This window comes from Eutrigla gurnardus (assembly GCF_963514095.1).
Source record: "Eutrigla gurnardus genome assembly, chromosome: 18".
NCBI classification, from domain to species: Eukaryota; Metazoa; Chordata; class Actinopteri; order Perciformes; family Triglidae; genus Eutrigla; species Eutrigla gurnardus.
This window is the reverse complement of record NC_139929.1, coordinates 14,016,627-14,034,665: the sequence shown is the minus strand read 5'-3', so window position 1 is coordinate 14,034,665 and position 18,039 is coordinate 14,016,627. Positions and strand designations below refer to the sequence as shown.

Genomic DNA, 18,039 nt, shown 5'->3' with positions numbered 1-18,039 from the left:
ATTACACCATCTCTGTTTGTATGTCAACTTTGGATTACTTTTCTGATGCAGGTGAGTTGATGCCATGATTTTGAACAGAATTGCAGAGAGATATTTCTGTCAGGAACCAAAACAGAGGTGCTGTGTATCTCTAGTTTTTATATTATTCTTGTTTTAAATTAGTAGCAGTGATGGTGTTAGTACTATCAAGGTTGTTGCAGTACTGGTATCATATAGTGGAAGTAAAAGGATATTTTTATTTCTGTGCCTGGGGCCGATGATCACTGATGTCTCCTCTGGGATTAGAGAGAGTTGGACTTGGGGTTTCATGGAAGGCGATGTCCAGCATTTCCAAGAGGTTTAAACTTTTATGTATTTACTGGTTAAATAACGTGTTATTAAACAGTCGACTTATTCCACCTGCTTACTCACATTAAAGTAGCCTCTGCTGTTTGTGTGCAACCCGATAACAAAAAAAACTGCAGCTTTTGTTAATAATACACTGACAAGATATAGATTGTGTTTTATTTGAAATTTCAGCATCATAGATATACGATATATAATACATGGTAATATCACATGCATTCTCTTTTTTAAGCTGCTATGGTGTAATAATGGCATTCATTACACAAACCTCTATTTGCAAACGACTTTCATTATTTTGTTGATTTTTCAGTCCCGTAACTGTGCGGGGGTTTATGTAAAATTATCATGTGGCATATAAAACTTTAACGGCTGCATGGCGATCCGCTGTTGGTATATATACACGACGTGTGTAATTTACGCTGAGGCAAAAATGTACCCTTTCTAATCACAACAGAGATAAACTAGAGACTGTGAAATAGTAGATTGTGTATATAACCTACAGAATCTCCTCAGAGGTTTCCGTAGTTTTAGGCGATACCATCAAGATACCCTGGATATATGGGTGTTCGTATGGGTTTGGACCCGTATGGACTTGGCGTTATTCTCATCTGTATGTATTTTTATAGAATACAATATTTAAAATCAAACGTTTCTCAAAGACACTTAACCATGATAAGGGGGGAAAAGCGCAACGACCAATTTACACTTGTTCACAATACACCCCCATGTAAGACAATGGTATATTCCCAGAGGTAGGGAAGACCTGTAAGTGAGACAAATCAAGCCTGTGACAGCGGAGAAACTTGAGTTTTATAACAAAAAAATACTGAACAGAGGTACGTATAATACAAAAGCCCACGCTTGACCTCAGTAACCTGTTTTGTGTAACACCAGCGCCATGTTTTGCCGTGCTGTCAGTACAAATGTGGGGACATTGCAAAAAAGATGACCATTTGCTAGCTATAGCTGAGCTATCGTTAGCTTCTTGCTAGCCGAGTAACAGCTAGCTGCAAGCCGATGCCTCAAAACTGTTGGGACCCGAGCAGGAAGAAGTAGCATGCTAGCTGGACGCTAGCTAGCCTTTTAGCTAGCCATCCTATTTTGGGATTGGCATTCCGCTAGCTAGTAACCTCAACTTGGCTGCCTTTATCATGACTCCAAGAAGGCTGTTTATTTAGCAACGCTGACACTTCATTTTGAAAGATGGATATCGGCATAATGTGAATTGGATAGCAAGAAGAACGGTGCATGATGATGTTGCAATGTTTTCACTGACGTGAACCCAACTGGTATGAATGACGATAAACAACACAGGGCCTAGTTTCTCCTACTCGCAGGTAATCTATGAATATTCTGGCACAGATGAATAAGTGTATTTATTATTATGTGCAGCAGACGGGTTAAGTTGCACAGCTACAGTTATTGATGTCTGATGATGAAGTTACACCAACGCGTTCACTGTTGATGGACGTTAACATTATCTCCATGAACTTGAGCACAATGTTTATGTCATCTGTTGCTACTATAGTTATGCGAGCAGCTGCTTTGGCACGGGCAATTTATCACGAGACTAATTTCTGTTGCTGTATATGTTCACTTTGCCCTATATCCTGATATCTGTGTAATGTAGATACTCTCAAATCCTTATAATATGGAAGGTTATATTAACAAATAAACACAGTTTACTTAATATTATAATTGATTTTTATTTTGCCATTAGCTTCATAGAAATGACAAGAAGAGGATACCAGTGTATTTCCTTTGTGTTGCTCTCGCTGCTTAAGCCTGGTGCACTTAGATGTTATCCATTCACTTACGGAACATTCAAATTGCTTTTAACATCATAAACTGCAGCATGGTAAGGTGGATGGTTACATGATAACATGGTTACTAAGAAACTGATGCAAAAGTCAAGCAATGTGTGTGTTCATTTTAAAAAATCCCTTTACTCACTTCTGTCTTCCTGTTATTCTTATTTTTTTTATTTCTAACAGGCTGAAAGAGAAACTGGAAAATGTCCTTAAAGCCGCGGGTGGTGGACTTTGACGAGACATGGAACAAGCTACTAACGACAATCAAGGCTGTTGTGATGCTTGATTATGTGGAGAGAGCCACGTGGAATGATCGGTTCTCGTATCCTATGCCAACTTGCTCTATACTCAAATTGAAACTGCAACACAAGATTCCTGCTAGGTTTTACAACAGGTTTAATGGACAGGAAGTCACAAAGTACAGTTAAGCATGTGCCGGTTTGCATAGAGCTTTATGTATTTGATAGTTAACCACAAATATGGATAATTCAGATAGATTCACTCTCAATTTTTAAAACAAATGTTTGATATGTCAAATGTGAGTGTGGAATGAGCCATTTCTTAGGGCGGAGGCTAAGCAGTAAACTAATAATTTATATGTAAGAATTACAAACTAGCATAGCAAAAGCAGTATTTCGCATTTCATACATACTACATCTTTATTAACTGTATATTAACACATTATGGAACCACGTTTGCTGTCATTTTTATCCTGAATTCCGACACCAGTGACATTTATGCCTTGTGCGTTGCATACCCAGAGCCTTTGGGTGAGAGATTATACACAGAGACCAAGGTGTTTCTTGAGAATCATGTTCGACAGTTGTACAAGGTAAGCAGTCACAAAAGCTCTCCAACAGCTGACAAAGAAAAATCTTGAGATTTTATTCCTGCTTTATACTTCTCTCCATAACAAACGTCATGCTTGTGTTTGTGTTTTAGAAAGTCCTGGATTCCGAGGAGAAGGTTTTAGTGATGTACCACAGATACTGGGATGAGTACAGCAAAGGAGCTGACTACATGGACTGCTTGTACAGGTAACATCTCTGCCATTTATATACTGTACCTATATGACATACCTATATAATATTTTATACAAGTGAGCCACTGTATTGGTTCACCATTTGCTTAGCGCTGTTTTTTCTTCTCCTCCACCTTTATCTTCACACACACAAAAGACCATATTTAACAGTTCAAAATGTGCAGTGCCAGTTTATTTTTTCTATCAGACAAGAGACTTAAATGCACAGTAGTGTAGACATGGTTGGCTAGTTTGTTATGTTGTTAAGTAATTTAAATCGTGTTGTTTTTTTTTTTTTGTTTTTTTTTTTTTTTACAAATGAACGATGTGTGTGTATGTATCCGTGTGTGTGTATTGAGCTGAAGCAGGTGTCTGTCTTTGTCAGCCCTGTTTCTTTAAAGTTGGCTCTATGTGTTCCTTGGATACAAAGTGTAGTCATTCTATCACAAGCTTACCTAAGTTTTTGTACACTTATATTATTATTAATATTACCTTGAAAGCATAGTGCCAATGTGCATTTGATGTGTCCTGACCCACTCTAAAACAATACTCCCTTCGAGAGCTTTCAGATCTATTTTTAAGTGTACTTCCCAACAGACTGTCTGTGCATATATATGACTTTGTAATTTATTATGTCAGTGAGTGAGAGATAGAGGGCGGATAGGGTGGCTTTAGTGGTGACATAGTTGTGTTCGGTTCTTAATATAGAAGAGGGTCTCTTATTATCTTCACCTGATGTCTGTGAATATACATGTGTATGTTTGCGTCCTGCCAAACCCAAATTATCTTGTTGTGGAAGTTGAACTGAAGCGCCAACTGTACTTGCAGTGCCAATCAAGTGTTACTCAACACTGGCCGTTATATGAGCAGTCATTTAACACCTGATGCTGGTGTTTTATCCTCGTCAAGGATTTATTGTTTGAGGGAAATGAGACTGTGTATGATTCCTGTTCTGCTGATGTAGGCAGTCGGCACAGCTGTGAAAACTTTGCATCATTTTCGGTGGAGAATCAGCCAACATATATCAGCTTGATAAAAGTATTCAAAATATGCGTGTCAGTGTGTCTGATAGTTGTCCTGCTGCTTACGTACTCCTCACTTCCTTTGAAAAATGTTGAAACACACCAGAGATGTGGTGAGACACAATTTCAGTGTCTCCATTTCCACATCATCAGTTGTTGAGGAAGTGCCATCATCAGTATAAAATTAATCTTGCTCATATTGATGTTGTGTGTGTGTTTTGGTGCAATATAATCGTTTTCCCGTGAGATGGAAACGCGGCCTTCTTTCAACACTGGTGACTTTGTTCACCAGTCAACAAGATTTCTTTGTCTGTCTGCGGTTTGATGCTGGGCAGGTAGCGCACTGTCTGGATTATCAGAGCTTCTTGCCAGCAACTGCTGCCTACAGAGGGTGAATGCTGAATGACCAAAACATTGTGCTAAAATGCTCTGTATAGCTGCAGACTTGATATCAATCTCATTGATTTTAGTGCTACGATCCTTTCACATAAGACAAAAGTATTTTGATTCATGGTTAAAATATCAAATGTATGATTCATGCAAGATTAAGAATGGATTTTTCTGTTAATATTATCTGAATAATCTTAATCAGTTTGTCTGTTATTAATAAGATATTTTTACCTTGGTTTGACGCGTTTATGATACTTATGTTGGATCTAAAAACACAAATGCAGCCACAGAGGTGGCTGAAAGGAATATTATAGTAAATCTATATTGTAATACAATTGTAATATATTGTTGTGGTGTATTGATTCTAACTGAATAGCCACTTATAAACCCTAAAATACAAACATTAAGAAAACTTATTATACCATGTCTCACATGTGTGCTTAATATGTTGTAAACATACATACATAGGTATTTTCAGAATGATATTCATAAAACAAAAAAACTAAAATAGCTTTATGTCTGCCTCTGGCTCATGCTTTCATTGGCTAACCTGACACTCATTAGACACGGAGTGAGTGACCATTAGGGTAACCTTAAATAAGGACCTTCTCATATAGCGCCCATGAGTGAATGAACTTGTAACTGATAACCCCTGGCAGCATTAGTGTAGAGGTATAAGTGTTTCTCGTCACCCACGTTAGATATTAGATTACTACTCCTGTAAATTCCTGTTAAGACAGTTGATATTTAAAAATCGTGACCTTTTTACACCACTTTGTGCAGGTATCTCAACACTCAGTTCATCAAGAAGAACAAACTCACAGAAGCAGACCTACAGTACGGCTACGGGGGGGTGGACATGAACGAGCCGCTCATGGAGATCGGAGAGGTAATGACTGTTTCTCGCACATTGCTCTTCGACACTTCCACGCCCACTGGGGTTGTTGGATGAAAGTAAGGAGAGTACGTGCACAGATTGATTGAGAGATTAATGGGATTCAACTTCTTGGAGTCCAGCACCCAGGTCAAGATTTCACCTTCACACTACCCAACTCACAGATCTGTTATACGCTCTTTTAACTTGTCGTTGCAGTTGGCGCTCGATATGTGGAGGAAGCTAATGATCGAGCCCCTTCAGGCTGTCCTCATCCGGATGTTGCTGAATGAAATCAAAAAGTGTGTTTTCCCCACGAGCTGAGAGATTATTTTCTCAAATCCTTTTTGGCTAAGTTGTATATTTCTGTCTTTCTGTAAGGGTGGAGATTTAGTCTTGTGATTCTAACTGTACACCAATTTGTTTGTAATTGGTATTCCCTGCAATGCCAGATTTCTAGTCTTTCAGCCTGTTCAGTCTGAACATGTAGTTTAATTGGCTGCCCTATTTAACCCAGAGTTAACAGTGTTCCCGACATGTTAATAATGTCGTTGCTCACACAAACACCAGACGTAATGCTAGCTTACTCATGTCTTACAGTGATCGTTGTGGTGAGAACCCTAACCAGAAGGTAATCCACGGGGTCATCAACTCCTTTGTTCATGTTGAACAGTACAAGAAGAAGTTTCCACTGAAGGTGAGGCTACAACCAATGACCCAGAGCATTAAAATTGTTTGCATTGTGTTTTTATATCTGTCCATTTATTCAGCCATTGTAGATCCTTTTTTGTTGCGCTGCTTAATGTCTTTATTTACAATTTGTTCCCCCATATGTACCGTAGCCGTTCATATAGGCCTGTGTATGTCCATGTATACTAAATCCTATGCACATCCTCTTCCTGTGTTACAGTTTTATCAGGAAATCTTCGAAGGGCCATTTCTGACAAAAACGGGGGAGTATTACAAACAGGAAGCCTCCAATCTGCTGCAAGAATCCAACTGCTCACAGTATATGGAGAAGGTAGGATAGATGGACAGATAATGCAAGCATGCGAGTGTTGTTTAGGTTCCAACTGCCATGAGAGCCTATGAGCTGCTGCAACACTATTAGTCCTTGTTTTGAGTCGTTTGTTGCCTGCATAGAAGAATTCCAGAAATGCAGCTTTTGTGATTGTATATCTGCTTATACATCAGCTTCCATCAGTACATTCACTCCGGGCCAGTTTTTGTGTATGAACTGTCTAGCCATGTCAGTCTAGTGACATAAGAGTTTTAATCTGAGTATTAGCTCTCCCATTAACTGGCAAAGGCTGAGATTAGAGACCCCTGGGCAACTTCAGCTGCCATGACCACTCTCTCTCTCCTTCTGTCTCTCTCTTTGTCATTAATTCTGGCAATAATCAGATTTCTCTGATAGATTTATCCCTCCAGCGTGTAAACAGGATCATCATGCAAGTGTTACCAGGCATTAGGGCAGTTAAGTTATGACTGTGAAAGAGCAGCAACAGACACTTAGTCCAGTCCCCTCCTGTCTGGACGGGCTCAATCCCTGGAAGTAGCCTTTTCTCTTGCTTTTTGTTTTGTTATCCTTATATGCTGTGTGTGTGCTCTAAAGAATATGGAGACTGATAAGTATCAGCTGCCCAGTGTGTTCCATACAGTTAACAGTTGTAGGTTTTGATCGGTTTCTTACCCTTAATAATATTTAGTGGAGGCAGGGTCGGATAGTAAGGCACGTCCTATGTGTAAACACCAAGAAGGCAAAGGGGTTCCTGTTTCAAAATGTGACCATGTATTTAAAAGATGTGTTTAATATTTGTTGTTTGTTAAATCTGAAACAATTAATCAAAAGTGAAAACATTTGATTGAACTCCTTTAGTCTTTCACTTTCACTAAAGGAGTTCATACTGAAGTATTCTGTTATTCTACAGTATTGTAATTTGTATTTTTAAAACACATTTTAAAAGTTATATTTTATGCATAATTGTAATCCTGTAAAAACACAAACAAACAAAAAACAGAATATGAACAAAAAATGAATACCTTGCCAACCAACTTATAACCAAGTAGTCAAATATTTGTGGCTGGCCCAAAGCCCGAGCATTGGGTTGTGTCACCAAAATAACTGAATGGATCTCACAATAGTAGTTTTGTTTTCTTGCGTTTCACTACTTGCATCGTTCACTGTAAATTTCTTCCACATGTATAGAAGTTGCATTAAAAGTTATTCAAACAAGGTTGAATTAAAATCTTTGGCTTTTAGAAAGCAGCAGATACGGTGTAATTACTGATCCGTTGGACATGTATTTGACAAACAGGTTTTGGGACGGTTGAAAGATGAAGAGATGAGATGTCGGAAGTACCTGCACCCCAGCTCCTATGCCAAAGTCATCCATGAATGCCAGCAGAGGATGGTGGCAGATCATCTGCAGTTCCTGCACGGGGAGTGCCAGGGCATTATTCGGCAGGAGAAGAGAGACGGTCAGTGTTCTAATGAATGAAACAGAGTGTTTTGAAATCATGGTTTTACTTATTTACTTGGGTACAAGATCTTCATCCACCACTGGTATTCATCAATGATACAGGTTCAGTGGGTCTCTCCCTGCCTGCACTTTCATCATCAGTGGCGTCTTAAATTGTAACCTCTAGTATCTATCTACCCCCAGTGTTGCATTTTAAAACAATCAGCTCCGTCTCATTTTTTGGGACATAGTTACAGCTAAATGGATCGCTTTGGAGGCAGGGGCAAGAATGAACACATGAAGTAGTTCCTTGCACGCTCATAAAAAAAAAGTGGTTGCAGTCTGGAGCCCTGTTGAAGCAAATCATTTTATATACACTCTGGAAGTGTACACATTGAGTTGTGACATTTGGCTCAAACTGTGTGTGTTGTTTTGTCCAGACATGGCTAACATGTACACGCTGTTACGGGCCGTGGCCAGCGGGCTGCCCCACATGATCCAGGAGCTGCAGGTCCACATCCACAACGAGGGCATCCGAGGCACCAGTAACCTCTCTCAGGAAAACGTTAGTACTACATCACTCATACATGCCTGACCTTGTACACACAATATAGTGGATTCTCAAGTGGCTGTTCTTTTTTGGAAAATAGCTTTGGGGGGCTTTGAACATGAATTTCCACAACCGTGTTTTTTTTTTTCTTGATAGCTGTCAGAGTTTTAAATAACTGTTATATAGGTTTTTATGATGATGCGTTTTTTTTTTAAATTGTGGCCTTATATCTGTTGAGTGTTGTTTGCTGGATTGTTGGTGTTTTTAGAGAATAACAGTATTATCATATCACTTCCTATCACTTTAAAATAGAGAGACATTATTTTGACTGTATAAAGCTGTACATTTTGTCTGTTAACTTTAGCTGAAAGTAATTCATCATGTAATACAACTTTGTGTCTCTCTCCTGGTTTCTCTAGATGCCAACCCTGTTTGTGGAGTCAGTGTTGGAGGTTCACAGTAAATTTGTTCAGCTCATAAACACGGTTCTAAACGGAGATCAGCATTTCATGAGTGCACTCGATAAGGTAATAAACCGGCTCAACGACATATTAATAATAGTTGCCAGATGGCTGCAACACTACTGTTATACATGTGTTGAAGTATAATTGTGTACACGTGTTAATGTTTTTTTTACTATTGGACTGAATGTGTTTGTTTGATTTCTCTTTTTCCAGGCTTTGACGTCTGTGGTGAACTTCAGGGAGCCCAAGTCCATCTGTAAAGCCCCTGAGCTGGTGAGTACACACACACACACACACACACACAAACACAGTATAATAGACAGTGCCTTGACCAGGTCATGTCCCTCCTGTTGTGTCTGTGCAGCTTGCGAAATATTGTGACAATCTCCTGAAAAAGTCTGCAAAGGGAATGACGGAGAATGAGGTGGAGGACAAGCTGACGAGCTTCATCACAGCGTTCAAGTACATAGATGACAAGGACATCTTTCAAAAGGTGACTTCCTCTTACACTGGAACATAACAAAATCTCAGCTATCTTGTGACGACTGGTTGGGTGGTTTTGTCCATTTTTAGTATCCTCAATGGTCCCCAAATACTCCAAAGGTGCATTCTGTTTTTCAAGTCATGTTTTTCTGTTTCACACAGTTTTATGCCAGAATGCTAGCAAAGCGGTTAATACATGGTTTATCATTGTCAATGGACTCCGAAGAAGCTATGATCAACAAACTAAAGGTAAAAGCAAAGCTGAACATTACAAACTTAAGACTTATGATATGTCTGACACAACCGTTGTCAGTTTTTCTGCCATCTTTCTTCTTCCCCCTCTGTTCAAATACACTCTGTCCTCCTTGTTTCTACAGCAAGCTTGTGGCTATGAGTTCACAAGCAAACTCCACCGAATGTACACAGACATGAGCGTGAGCGCCGACCTCAACAACAAGTTCAACAATTTCATCAAGACACAGGAAACGGTGGTGGACCTAGGCATCAGCTTCCAGATCTATGTATTACAGGTGAGGAGAATTCCCATGTGACCGACATTCATCACTCAAACCAGTATCTTTTGGATTACAATGTAAATTCAGTACATTTTAGGGCTGCAGCTATCGATTCTTTTTGTAATCGATTAATTTAGCACTTTATCGATCGATTAATCGAGGAATCGGATAAAAAAAAAATTGCGTTTTTAAACAACCAAAACAAATAATGCATAACGAAAATGATGTGGCTGTAAAATGATCAAGCATTTCTAAAAAAAATAAACAGAGGTATTCATTCCAACTACAAAATTTGGCTCCAAAACTAAGCCCATTTATTAAGTGCCAGTGAGAATTTAACAACAATACAGTTAAATCAACTTGGATAAAACATGGATAACATTTAATTTACGTTTTGTTTTGCCAGCAATGGCCCTTTCCTCTCCCTGCCCTAAATATGTGTGTATATAGTGTACTTCTTCTGTGCCATTTATGTATTTAGCTTTCTCTATCACTACAGTAACTGTTTGACCATTCTTTTCTCTGCTTTGAACTCCTCCGTCCGTTTGGGCAAACACAACAACTCACGGCCAAGCGTAAATCAGGCTTTCCGATTGGCTGTAAAAGCTGCTACGGGAGCCAATACGAGCGTCCGATGCATAAACGTAACTCTATACGTCACTCGCAAGATGGCGGATGAGAAGTGATCGATATACATAAACAAAACGGAGAAATGCGCCACGGAGACGAGGAGACATCTAGTCACATATTTTACAACTTTACGCATTCGTTTTGTTGTCAGAAATAAATCGCTCACATGGGCAAGCAGGGTACCGTTGTTTAGCCCCGATACTCTCTGTCGTTTACGGACATTCTGAGGCTGACTTTCCGCCATCGCGCCAACTAAATTCAGAATGAATGACCGTGTATGACGCGCTGGTGCTTCCTGAACAACGGTCCGTGTGGAACAATCGGATCCCTGCACATAGGCGCGTCATAGGAATTTAACGAGGCTTCGAGGCAGATGTTTTGCCTCGAGGAATTTTCATAATCGAGTTAATCGAGTAACTCGATGAATCGTTGCAGCCCTAGTACATTTAAGTGTCTAGATCTATATACAATGTTGCGATCTAGTGAAATATGTATTCATAAACGTACTGGTTGTATAGAAAATTAAGACAAAAAAGTCACACCCACAAACACGTTTAATGAGACGGGCTCTGTGTTTCAAGAGGCCCCTCCCACAGTCTGTCTCGGTTGACAGTCGCATGTACTGTGATGTGACTATTGTGCATGTCCACAATGCCATGTTGAAGCTAAAACAATATATGGAGCAGCCCTATGATGAGCATTGTTAGATATTTTCCCTTTAATCGTAATGCTTTGTACCTAATGCTAATTAACCCTGGCTTGACCAGACTGGTTTCCTTCTACCAACCACAGCTCTTTGTTCCCACGTTTTCACTACAAATGTGTAATGTTTGTGGTTAATGCCATGTGTTTGCAGGCTGGAGCCTGGCCTCTCACACACGTCCCCTCCTCCACATTCGCCATCCCCCAAGAGCTAGAGAAGAGTGTGCAGATGGTGAGTTTGAGTCTTGTGGAGCACAGCTGAATTGTTGCACATTCATACTGTACTGATTGAAGGCACACATTGCAATATAACTTATGCCATCACCTCCTTTTCACAGTTTGAGTTGTTCTATAATCAGCACTTCAGTGGGAGGAAGTTGACCTGGCTGCACTATCTCTGCACAGGTAACACACACACACACAAACACACACAGTATTTAAAGCTAGGGTCGATAATCTTCCTAAAACAGTTTCTATCTCTTTACATCCTGACAGCTATCCATATATCAAATGCTCTGATTAGGACTGCAGCGATAACCGCATCACCACAAATCTCTCCACATGCCAATGAAAAAACATTGTAAACACACAGAGCATACACATACAGTACCATCTAGCAAGTGCATCACGTCATTGTAACCTCCTTGTCCTGACCAATCAAATCAATCCAGAACACTGACACCGAGGAGAAGCAGTTAACCAATCTAACAGAGGAGTTCTCCTCCGAAAAGGTAAAGGAGGAAAAGGAGACGTGATACTTGGACACTGATACGTGTCACACAGTGAAATCACACGGTATTTCCAGGAGGAAGCCATCAATCATGGAGCAGATCCACTTGATAACCAAGTGCTATCTGTACTTCTATCTAACTTAGCCAGAAAGTAAACGAGTAAATATTGCATTCAAATACATGTTTTTTAATTATGTTTATTTTTAACTCCTTTGACTCTTCAGCTCAACAATTTGAACATATTAGAACAAGTAACGTAGAATGAACTAACTAGAAGGGCACTCGGAGAGCGGCTAGTATGTTAACAAAAGAGAAACTAAATTTGTGGCTCCGCCCTGTGGTTCGGATCATCTGAGCAGAGTGGAGCCGTGAGAACTTCTGCCCCGACAGAGCTGTCCGCTCCCCCACTCAAACCCACACCAGGCCGTCCCGCTCATTATCGCTCAGTGCTCCACTGGTCCAGATCCACCCTTCAATGGGCTCTTACTTCGCCAATGCTGCACCCTTCCACAAAGTCTAATGAACATTGGGCCAGTAGTTTTTTCGCAATCCTGAGTACACACAGACAAACGGACAAATAAACTGCACAGAAAACAACCTCAACCGGTGCAGCTAAAAATGAAACACAAGGGGGTTTGGTTGTGTATCACCGCAAATTGCAAGGTGGTACTGTTGTAACACAGGACATTTTTATCTGATTTTAATAAAGGACAAAAAGTCCTGTATCTGTGGCTGTCACAGGACTGTAATAAGCTGTGCAATAATTGTATACAGCTTCAGGAAATGATTGAACGGCCTACCTGCCTGTTCACACATTACACGTAACTGGAGTAATGTATCCTGCTAGTCCAACCCTGGCTTTAAAGCTGAATCCTGTTATATTTGCGTGTAGAAACACATCTGTTTGATCCAGTTTATGGAAGTGTGGTGTATCCCATGTAAAAACAAAAACAGCATCACACCCAGGGGGGTTCAATTCTATTCACAAAAACAGGCCAAGTCCTAATGAAGTTCAACTGCTCTGTGCTCGTCCCAAACAGGTGAGGTGAAGATGAACTACCTGTCTAAGCCCTACGTTGCCATGGTGACCACCTACCAGATGGCTGTGCTGCTGGCCTTCAACAACAGCCAGGTGGCTACCTACAAGGAGCTGCAGGACGGCACCCAGATGAACGAGAAGGAGCTACAGAAGACCATCAGGTCCCTGCTGGACGTCAAGATGCTCAACCACGACTCCCAAAAGGTCTGGGCGCCACAAGGGTGGCATGGTGTTTTGTCATTAGTAATGGGTATTGATTGGGGAGTTTGTGTTGATTTGCACCAGATGCCTTGTCAAGTCCTTGTCCATGTGAACTGCAGTGATGATTGTTTGAATACTCTGCTCACAGGAGGAGATTGAAACCGAGTCCACGTTTTCATTAAATATGAGTTTCACCAGTAAAAGGACAAAGTTCAAGATCACAACGTCAATGCAGAAAGACACACCCCAGGTTAGACAACTGGTTATTCATCCTTCTGAATAATTTCTCAAGCTTTTCTGTTGTTCGACAGCTGTATTAATATCTGAATCGACCTCGTCACATATCTCTCTGATTATTAGGAGATGGAGCAGACAAGGAGCGCCGTAGACGAGGACCGCAAAATGTATTTACAAGCTGCTATAGTGAGAATCATGAAGGCCCGCAAGGTGCTCCGACACAACGCCCTCATCCAGGAGGTGGGTGGAAGTCTCTCGATACGAATCCTTTTATTGATTTCTGGATCGTTTGAGGGGAAACGGGGATATAGCTTGCTCTGAAACAGGCACCAAACTACTAGCTGTCAATGGGATATACTGGCAGGTTGTTGAACTGTTTAATCACTGTTTTCCAAACGGCCCTCTGTGCAGGTCATCAATCAATCCAAAGCCAGGTTCAACCCAAGTATCAGCATGATCAAGAAGTGCATCGAGGTGCTCATCGACAAGCAGTACATTGAGCGAAGCCAGACCTCGGCAGACGAGTACAGCTACGTGGCATAGGCACACGAGCCGAGCCTGGGAGCCCTTCCACACAAACACTCGCCTGTGTGACAGACCGGCAGAAGCAGGTTTAAAACGTGAAACAAATAACAAAACAGACTCATTCATCCATTTAGGTTTTGGACTGTCACTGTCTGCCATGAATCTATGCGGTGACTAAAAGCAGGACTGGTGCCTCCATCTTTGAAAACAAGGAAGATCATCGCGTCACGCCAGACAGCCAGCTAACGCCACCCACAAGACCCAACCATCGTCTGATTTTTAAGCTGTTTACAACATCACCAGTGCCACGCACCCGTGCGTCAAACGACAAAAGAAGATGCCTATCGCTGTTCGAGAGGGAACATACAAGTCAACCGAAAATAAAGTTCAAAAAAAGAAACCTGGGGAAAGAATTGGTAATGACATCAATGGCCCATTGGTGGCTACACATTAAAAAAAACATGCTTTCTTTTCTCACGTTTGCAGTTGTTGTGTGTTTATTTTTCTTTCTTTGTTAAATGTACTGAAGTTAGGAAAAATATTGTAATAAATCTGGTATACTGACTATTGTATCTACTTTCAAATGTAAAGAAAAATGAGGTGACAAACATGATCCTGCTGCTTGTCAAATAAATAAATAAAAACACTGAAAGGTTTTATGTAAACATTTGTTGACTGTATCCATATGTCGGTGTATTCTGGGGGTTGTCAAGCAATGTGTACTCTGATGCTGAACTTGTCAAAATGAGAAAAACACTGAGGCTCTGAGCTGTTTGGTGAAAACGGAGCAGAGGAACAAAGCAGCACTTTGAAACTCCAAACAACAATGGCTACGTTATGCATTTGCGATGAGGCTACTGAATGCTGCAACTCACGAGGGATCTCCAGCATTCAACATTTAAATCACATCAATCTATAAGAAACTCTGAACCCACTGGATCAGGCAGACTAGAGACCTTTGTCACAGCATGACTTATAGTAAATAAGTATTAAAAAACGCCTTTCCCAACATTCAACACTGACTCAAATAATATTACATATAGGGAAGTGAATAGTGAGTTGATGAGAATGAATGAATTTGAAGTTGCTTTACATGAGCAGCCTATAGCAAAATAAAAACAATGCACATGCTCATTCACTGGGCACCATTCATCATATAATAGTTTTTATGTGTATTTTTCAAATGTTGCAAATGGGACAAATGGAAGTTGTACGATCATAAGGACGTTGAAGCTTGATCTATGACTGACAGTGCAGCCAGCTGTGGCGCTGCTGACAGCTGTCCATGGTGCTGACGCAGGCCAAAATGAGGGACAACATCTCACCCATCAGGCAGAGGAAGATGAGGCGGCGTAGGTGTGTCCGGTCATCCACGAGACTCGTGTGGGAGGAAGGACGCGACGACGATGTGTCACGTGTCGAGCATTCATCATGTTTATTTAATCAGTTGCTTAATCTAAACGGGGATATACCGACGAACAGAAAGCCTTCCCAAGGGGTTGTCATTTTATTATTCCTATGTACTGTTCAAGAGTTATGTACGGGACCTCGTGGCGCAACGGTAGCGCGTCTGACTCCAGATCAGAAGGTTGCGTGTTCAAATCACGTCGGGGTCATACCTTTTCTCCTCCACCGATCTGATCGTTGCATTGATACCGCATGGAAATGTGCACACAGACGTGGTCCAGTGCAACATGAATACATCTGATCTCATTTCACCACAATACTCCATGTGTGACCCTCAAAGTGTTAACAGTCTGTTGTTGATTTAACTTGATAGCCTAGTTATTTTTCCAGCCTCTAATGTGTGTTGGCTTGCTTTTAAAGTCAAACCAACTGTTAATATGGGGAGAACAACCACATGCACGTTTTTCACAATGTTTTTAGTTCAAGAGTAATAGAGGCATTTCATCCATACACCAAATGGCAGTGACAGGTCAGTAACACGACTCATGTAAGAAATTCACAACGTGAGTGTAGTTTCTTAGGCAGGTTCCCCAAAGATGTCGATGTGCAGATTGGTGATAAATGAAACTTCGGAGTTTAGTTTAGTTTAGTTTATTGGATCCCCATTAGCTGCAGCAAATGCTGCCGCTATTCTTCCTGGGGTCCGACACTAGCATACAATTATAATAATGCATCATTATAACAAAAAATAAAATTAAAATAAAATTAAATTAAATTAAAACATAAAAACAAAGCAAAACAAAACAAGAAAACATCACTGTAAATCAAAACACACTGCACAGACAGTACACTTCTTGTCGCCATGTAAATTATATAAATTATATAAATGGATTGTGTAATATCAATCTTACACAATCATACTATATATTCATATCAATATCACAATCATAATCTATTCCATATTGATGTCAATATCACAAAGTCATACTATATATCATATTAATATCAATATTATATAATCATACTGTCTATCACATCAATATCAATATCACACAATCATACTATATATCACATTAATATCACACAATCATAATCTACTCCATATTGATATCAATATCGCACAATCACACCATATATTATATTAATATCATAATCTATTCCATATTGATATAAATATTACTCAATCATACTATATACCATATTAGTATCAATATCTGATCATCTATTCCATATTAATATCAATATTCAGGCAGGCAGGTGGAATGAGAATGATCTTTAAACAGATATCTTGTGTAAATTGTTGAATCTCATGCTGATTAAAAAAAAACATTGAAAATAGTATTACAGCTGTGTTTTTACAGAAGTTGTACCACCAAGAAATGACAGACACAGTTATGCATAGGCCTACAATGGGGAAATGGCTGATTTTAGTGGTGAACACTAAAAATGACAAATTTGACTATTTTTCCCAAGAATTAAAAACTAACATTACAGAATGCATGACTCTTTGTTGTAATGGCTATGAGATTAAAAATGTGTGGTTTGAATGGGACTCAATGGGACCCTATAGGCAAAAGAGGGTAAGTGCATTTTAAATCTGGCGCTACACAAAAATTAAGTCAGTATTTTGGATAATCTTTGACTTATCCATGACTGATTTAAAATAAATGCCCTAGCCACAAAAAAAATAGTTTTATGGAAAATAACTAATTTTTCGTGTGTTTTTTCATAAAAAATATTAGCATAATGTAATCAAACTGGGATTTAAAGGGTTACAATTCTGCTAATTATTCAATATTTGATAGTTTTCATCAGGACTGAAGTTGATCAAAAGATTTAACCCAAAAAAGCATAAAAAATATTAATCTGTACTATTTTTACAGCCCCGGGGTTGGGGCTCGCAGGCGAGCGCCTGGTGGCCGGGTCTCTGCCCACAGGACCCGGCCGGGCACAGCCTGAAGGAGCAACGTGGGCCCGCCCTCCTGTAGGCTCACCACCCGCAGGAGGGTTCAGAAGGGGTGGGTGCGGTGCGATTTGGGTGGCTGTCCCGGGCGGTTGCCCCGGCGACCCAATCCCCGGACAGTGACACTAGCCATGGGGACATGGAATGTCACCTCACTGGGGGGGAAGAGCCTGAGCTAGTGCGGGAGGTAGAGCGCTACCGGCTAGAGGTAGTCGGGCTCACCTCCACGCACAGTCTGGGCTCTGGAACCAAACTCCTTGAGAGAGGCTGGACTCTCTTCTACTCTGGAGTTGCCCGTGGTGGGCGGCGCCGAGCTGGTGTGGGCTTTCTCATAGCCCCCCACCTCAGCCGCAATGTGTTGGAGTTTTCCCCAGTGAACAGGAGGGTCGTTTCCCTGTGCCTTCGGGTCTGGGATAGGTCTCTCACTGTTGTTTCGGCCTACGGGCCAAACGGCAGTGCAGAGTACCCGGCCTTCTTGGAGTCCTTGGGAGGGGTACTGGAGAGTGCTCCAACCGGGGACTCCATGGTTCTACTGGGGGACTTCAACGCTCATGTGGGTAACGACAGTGTTACCTGGAGGGGCGTGATTGGGAGGAACGGCCTCCACGATCTGAACCCGAGTGGTGTTCTGTTATTGGACTTCTGTGCTAGTCACGGTTTGTCCATA

The 18,039-nt window shown here is 40.7% G+C and overlaps 1 protein-coding gene across 1 annotated transcript; it reads left to right on the top strand.

The window, feature by feature from the left end:
* The first annotated feature begins 1,082 nt into the window (after positions 1 to 1,082).
* On the top strand, positions 1,083 to 14,654 carry cul2 (cullin 2). The gene is made up of 21 exons (XM_084034052.1): positions 1,083 to 1,181; positions 2,340 to 2,478; positions 2,886 to 2,988; positions 3,099 to 3,193; positions 5,373 to 5,478; positions 5,683 to 5,765; positions 6,064 to 6,160; positions 6,374 to 6,484; positions 7,782 to 7,944; positions 8,366 to 8,490; positions 8,895 to 9,002; positions 9,153 to 9,212; positions 9,304 to 9,432; positions 9,585 to 9,671; positions 9,800 to 9,952; positions 11,424 to 11,501; positions 11,608 to 11,674; positions 13,041 to 13,243; positions 13,389 to 13,490; positions 13,601 to 13,717; positions 13,889 to 14,654. Exons 2-21 carry the CDS (start codon positions 2,360 to 2,362, stop codon positions 14,018 to 14,020), a joined length of 2,238 nt encoding a protein of 745 aa, XP_083890178.1. The 5' UTR covers positions 1,083 to 1,181; positions 2,340 to 2,359; the 3' UTR covers positions 14,021 to 14,654.
* Positions 14,655 to 18,039: the final 3,385 nt, after the last annotated feature.

Bases quoted from the DNA above. Each gene is read 5' to 3' on its own strand.
- cul2 (XM_084034052.1), top strand. From the start codon at position 2,360: ATGTCCTTAAAGCCGCGGGTGGTGGACTTTGACGAGACATGGAACAAG. The intron at 13,244-13,388 runs GTCTGGGCGCCA...CTCTGCTCACAG, and splicing joins TCAACCACGACTCCCAAAAG to GAGGAGATTGAAACCGAGTC. The intron at 13,718-13,888 runs GTGGGTGGAAGT...CCCTCTGTGCAG, and splicing joins ACAACGCCCTCATCCAGGAG to GTCATCAATCAATCCAAAGC.